The following is a 6,532-nucleotide window of genomic DNA, read 5'->3' as shown; positions in this document are numbered from 1 at the left end:
AGGCTCGATAGTGCTATGCTGGTTAGTACTACAGATGAAAGGGACTCGGGGGTCATGGTTGAGCACAAGATGAACATGAGCCTTCAGTGTGATGCTGTGGCTAGTAAAGCGAGGAAAAAGCTGGCTAGCATCCACAGATGCTTCTCAAGCAAATCCCGGGATGTCATTCTCCCCTTGTACTCGGCCTTGGGGAGGCCGCAGCTGGAGTAGTGTCCAGTTTTGGGCTCCGCAATTCCAAAAGGATGTGGAGAAGCTTGAGAGGGTGCAGGGGAGAGCCACATGCATGATCAGAGGTCAGGGACCTTATGATGAGAGGCTGAGAACCATGGGGCTCTTCAGCCTGGAAAAGCACAGGCTCAGGGGCCATCTGGTGGCCACCTATAAGTTTATCAGGGGCGCTCATCAGGATCTGGGGGAACGTCTGTTCACCAGAGTGCCCCAAGGGATGACAAGGCTGAACGGTCACAAACTCCGCCGCGACGTATTCAGGCTGGACATAAGAAAGAACTTCTTCACTGTCCGAGCCCCCAAGTTTTGGGATAGACTGCCGCCGGAGGTGGTTCAAGCACCCACTTTGAACGCCTTCAAGAGACATTTGGATGCTTATCTTGCTGAGATCCTATGATCCCTGCTGACTTCCTGCCCCTGGGGCAGGGGGCTGGACTCGATGATCCTCTGGGGTCCCTTTCAGCCCAAATGTCTATGAAATCTATGAAAGTAGCAGAGCAAAATGAGATAATCTATGTAATAGTCTTTTCAGATTGAGCAATAAATACTAAGCAAATAGGGTGTTTTTACACATGATCTGGGGTGGGGGAGGACAGAATTTTAATTAGAGTGGTAATTAAAATGCTTGCAATGTCTTGTGCATTCAGCGTCCCACATTTCAAAATGGCAGCAGGTACATGAACTAAAGCTCATTCAACGAGCCTCCCACCAGCCTGAAACACAGGAACACTGAATAGATGAGATGCTGAAGCATGCGGGAGTGCTCGGATTAGACTGCTCCAGCAGACGTGATTAATTTGCTCTGATGTGTTCTAATCAGAATGCATCAGAGCATGTGTATAGGTGCCCATAAAGTTCAAGTTTGCTCAAAGTGTTTTAATTAATGGCTAATGTGTAAACTCACTGGCCCAGTGGTTCCCAACCTTTTTCTGCTGCAACCCGTTGCTGGGAGCAGAATGTGGTGGCAGCGGTGGCCCGAGGGCAGAGGAGCTCCCGCAGGCGGCGCAGCTCGTCCATTGTGTGTGGTGCTGCCGGCATTGCACTCATGACCCTCATTTGGGTCACAACCTGAGGCTGGGAACCACTGCACTAGCCTCTAATTAAATACCTTCCTTCCCCAACTATGACTAAACACAACAACTCCCATCTTCGAATTCCAGTTTGAGAAGCTTTTTTTGCTCTTAATTATATAAAGAAAGGGACCAAAGACAATAGTTACTTTTTCCTGCCACCATTCCAGAATAATAGGTTTTTAGTCTGGTTTAAAACATTTCAAGAAAAGAAGCTTCCCTATTTCCTTAGAAAATAAAGCTAAGCTGATAATAATAAAGATAAGAGAATAAAGCTAATAATGTGTCTTAATCCTGTATGGGATTTCTCTCCTGATATTCCTCTTACCCTTTTCCCTCTCAATTAACCATATTACTCCCTCATCCCTCCACCATATTAACTAGTGTTATTAGGATGGATCTGTTCAGAGTGGTGGCAGCCACATCTATGCATTACAGGAATTACAGATTTCTCTCTTTTCTTGGGTCCACAATTTACAGCTATAGATAAGAGCCCGATGCATGAGAAAACGTAGCTGTCTAGCTGCCTGACTACACCCACAAGCCATGTAAAATGTCTATATGCCTTCATTTTCAACAGCATTTATTTAAGGCACAAAAAGATGTGGCTAAATTAAGGGCAATTTACAAAGTAAATCCCATATACAATATAGAGACTTTTTCAAAAAGCCAATGAAGGTAATACCGCCCAGGGGGCATAAACGGTATGGCAGGCATGATGTAGGCAATGATTTTCTAAGACACTCACAGCAGGCCTAATTGCCTTTTATGCTTTAGAAAAACTTGGAAAAAAATCCCAGGAGTTTCAAGATTACCTCTCACAACAAAGGCTATTTTTCTATCCAAGCAGCAGCGTTAAAAACTGTGAAAGGGTCACCCTGTCATTAAAACTTTAATTTTTGTTTTTTAAGCTCTGGCTTTAAAACAACTTACCCACTGTGGGCAACTGCCATCCATCACCATGGAAATGAACACAAGCAGCAGGCAACAGTTATCAGAATTCATACAAATGTCAATGCCAGCTGCCAATTTAGGGCTGCACATATCATTTTTATATTAGCATCCACCCATTTCAGGAGGCAATGACGTGCAAGTGCTTCCACAATGCTAACAAGCATTTTTTTTTTAAGACTTCAACGATAATTCCACGGTTCCCCTTCTCCTCCAAAACCATCCCCTTTTCCAATAGGGAGAACGCTGAACTGGAAACCTCTTACAAACTGGACATGGAATGACTTACTGGATTAGACTGTCCATCTCCCTACCAATCTTTTTTGAAGAGAATTCTTAGCACTTACTCTAAAAGTTAAGTGTTTAAAAAAACCAGGCTTCTTGATCTCCCTTGGGATAATACAGTGACACATCTTGCTGATGAATGGTATTTACCCCCTGACATTCCTCTTGAGTTTTCCTTTTCTTAATTAATCCTAGTTCCACTTAAAATTTCTTTGTAACACAAAATATATTCTCAAATTCCTGGTTTTACAGATGTCAGGTTTATATTCCCCTTTAAGTGGTAAATCAAGTTGTAGGTACTTATCTGTTTGACTCTTTACAAGTCAGTGCTTTCTTTCTAAATCTGGTTTTCTTTTTCTTAATTCCTCCCCATTTTTCTACTGGTAACAAAGTGACCCAACTTGAACCCGTTATTTCAGAAAGTGTCACTGCAAAGCATTTAAAGGGAAAACAGGATTCTGGCCCTTTTGCATGATAAAAGGATGCATTTCTATAAGCAGCCTAAAAATGCACTGCCTCCTTCACTACCCTGCTGCATTAAACTCCTGTCTAATGTCACATCCTCTATCTCACTCTTTCCAAGATTTCTATTAAACATCAGGAATTCTACTGAATATCAGTGTTGCAAGTGATACTCCACAAAAACAATTACATTCTCCAAGTTATGACCACCCCTATATAACACCTCTAAATCTCTCTGTATATCACTGTCCTGAATGATGGTCTCAATACCTGCTTCCAAGCATATATGTGAACCTTACAAATCATTCCCCCCTTTTCCACATCTTTAAAGGAAAAATATTTAATGAGAAGGCAGCTAGCACCAAACCCTGTGGCAACTGCTATATTTGTCTCCCAGCTTGAAAAAATCATTTTTCATTCCCCTTTATTTATAGTCTTTCAGCCAGTTTTAAAACTATTGGATGACAGTGCTCACATTCAAGCCAATCTGAACAAATGCAATTGCAAGACCATGAGGCTTTGTATCCAATGTGTTATTAAAACCCAATCATAAAACATCCGCTTCATTTTCTTCAGTCCTTTTTTTTTTTTTTTTTTTTTTAATTCTGTCAAAAAGTTATCCAGCTTGTCTGGCAAGATTTGCTCTTCATAAATTTCTACTGCTATTTTCTCAGTCTTATCTTCTATAAGCCAGATTTTTAGAAGAGCTCAATTTTCATTTAGGTACTGGGAATGAAGAAGCCAGAGTGCTGGAAGTACACAGCTCCCAGAAGCTCCCTCCTCTCTCCACTGGGAGCTGAGAACTTAACCGGGGGGGGGGGGGTGTCTGGTTTTGTTTTTAGATGATTCTCCTACTAGTTGTTCCAGATTTTCAAGGGAAAAAAAGCCAGACTTGGTTTTAAGCTGTGTTTATATCTGCTCCCTTTACTTCCTTCCATAAAGCCAGTTCAATTTACTCCCCGAAAGACTTTACATCATCACTCAATTCTTTTAATTCTTTATTTCCTGCATGGGGTCAAATTTATTTTGAGGAGTAGCTTTTGTTAAGAGGACAAGCTCCGTTCCACCATAATAAAATTAGGGTTTTGTCAAGCAAAACAGTCTACCTATTCTCTTAAGTAGCATTCAGAAATGCAATGCTGGAGAGCAAATTATTTTAAGAGAGTCCTGATTAAATTATTTCTAGTTGAGTTCTTAAAAACGTACATATTCTTTTCTTACCTGGGTACTCTTGGATCATGCCATGTGCTTACACCAGTCTGAGTATGTAGGAAATAAACCTGGCCCTGCTGAGTTGTCCTTTGTTCTGTTAAATCAAAGACAAATTAATATATATATATATAAAACAAGAAGAGACACACACACAAAAACGGTGTCCATCATCCTCTCCCCACTTAATGCATCAAGATCAGGAACAAAGTTACTAGCCAAACTGTCTTAGTAGAAATGATCTGGAAACTCAGTCAAGTAAACAGATTTTCTTATACTAAAATAACCAGGAACTGTCAAGAGACTGACATGCACACAAAATTAGGTTCCTGACAGGAGGCTTGGTAGGTTGTAAAAGGTAACGTAAGAAATCCAAATCAGAGCCATTTAGCATAGCAGCAGCTTTGTTTTCCATATAGATGAGACCAAGATTTCTATAGTGTCACAATTATGAAAAAGCAGTACAATTTGTAGATGTGGACAGGAGAACAGTATGTTTCTTTTCTGAAGTTCACATCAGTCTATTACTAAACAAAGATTTCACTTTCCTCCAGAATTGTGCTTACAACAGGATTACAAAAACTTCAGCTAAACTTGGCTTTACTTGAGCTAAGACAATGTTTGAACTCTAGAATAACGTATAATCACAAACACAGTTAACAAGAAAAAGAATCCCATGTAAATGGGACCAAAAAGTATTATGAGAGTCTAAATCAGATTTTTTGGCTAAACTGGCTTTAAAAAATTAAGACAGGGCATCACAGACATTATATCAGCCGTTCAACAACGTAGAAACATGTTTGAATAAGAAGTCTTTGTACCAGTCCTTCAGACCAACCAAATTTGGTAATGTTTCTCAAGTAGTCCAAGACAAAAGTATTTAAATATTCCCACAGCAGTACACTGGAAAGATTCTAGTTGCAAAAAAGATAAAGTCTGGACACAATATTCAGCAAGAATGCAGTCTTACATAGACAGCAAGAATTCAAGGCATCTATTAAATAGTCCATATTTATTTTAAAATATTATACTTTCCTTAAAAGTACAGTTAGATGTCCTTAACCCAGATATCTAGTTATAATCCATGACATATAAGTATTTTCATAATGCCAGCTAACAGTGCGGAACACCACATCAGCTGTAAAACTACCTTAAAAAATAGGTTAGATGTTTAATGAAATTACAGTTCTCTGTATTCCAGTATTCTATAGCTATTATTGTGGCCAGGAATTCAACTGGTGGCTAAGTGTTACAACTCTAACCACTTGAATCAGCATTCATTCAATTGTTGAAGACTAACAAGACCATTTTAAAAACTGTTTCTTGTATTAAGGCCTGGTGGATGGAGCACACAGGACTGTGGTTCAGGATTTCTGTGGTCTGTTCTTGGCTCTGTTGGGTGACCTGCAGCAAGTCACTTTGCTCTCTCTGCTCCAGCTACCTCATCTCTAAACTGGGGATGCTGATCCTTATCTTCTCTGTAAAACACTTAAATGAAAAATGCTACATGAGGTACGAATAATCATCATCATCCCTGGTTGACAGCATGTCCCAACGCTCATATGGAACAGCAGTCATGGAAAGACTGTTGAGGTATAAATGTAACTCTTTAGTGTAACTCTACTCACAGACAGTAGTGCTGGCATTACATTCAGCATCTCAAAATACCAGAGAGATGTAACCTATATGGCCGAATCACAACACAACCTTGGTTCCTCTCCAATGATGCCTGCACAATCCCATCTAGGACAGCAATGACAATTAGTACTCGCCTTGCTTTCTTGTCCGTAACAATGATGCCTGGGCAACTGAGTGGCACAGGGATCCATAATGGCCACAGTATTCTAATAAGCTTTGGTGTCATCACCTTCCAGCACTGCTAGAGACTTGTATTTGCATCTAACTATAATGGTGTTAATCAGCTTTTTTATTTATGAGGCACTGCCCCAATCACAACATTGTGCCATTCAGGGTATTCTCAGCTAACAAGAACCTGACACCTGCCTGTGATATGCTACATCTTTTCCATAGTGAGGCCACAAAGTGCTTACATGTTACACCAATACAATGGTTTGCTTCACCAAAGAGCTCTCTCCATCTTACCTTGCTGGTCAAGTGTTGGCAATCCCTATAGTTTGCCATCCTTCCACCAGTTTCTAAGTGGGCTCTCTTTTATTGTACCTTGGTCAGTCCCCCTTCTAGTGCTAAAGGCACAAAATCCCAATTATGGCAAAATCCCAATTACTTGTACTTAAAAAGTCCTGTATCCTTCCATATGTTCATTTCCAAAAGTTTCAAGACCTAAGAGGCTTCTTCTGTACATCTTA

At 40.4% G+C, this 6,532-nt stretch overlaps 1 protein-coding gene across 1 annotated transcript in view; it reads right to left on the bottom strand.

The window, feature by feature from the left end:
- Positions 1-6,532, bottom strand: part of SMURF2 (SMAD specific E3 ubiquitin protein ligase 2) — a 106,645-nt gene that overhangs the window by 25,703 nt on the left and 74,410 nt on the right. Inside the window, exon 9 of the mRNA XM_019516619.1 lies at positions 4,218-4,302. Within this exon, the coding sequence (XP_019372164.1) occupies positions 4,218-4,302 (85 nt within the window). The remainder of the gene's footprint in view (positions 1-4,217; positions 4,303-6,532) is intronic.

Source organism: Gavialis gangeticus, unplaced genomic scaffold (assembly GCF_001723915.1).
Source record: "Gavialis gangeticus isolate Ggan-Ray unplaced genomic scaffold, GavGan_comp1, whole genome shotgun sequence".
Taxonomy (NCBI): Eukaryota; Metazoa; Chordata; order Crocodylia; family Gavialidae; genus Gavialis; species Gavialis gangeticus.
The sequence above is the reverse complement of the archived record's forward strand: the minus strand, read 5'-3'. Positions and strand labels throughout refer to the sequence as shown.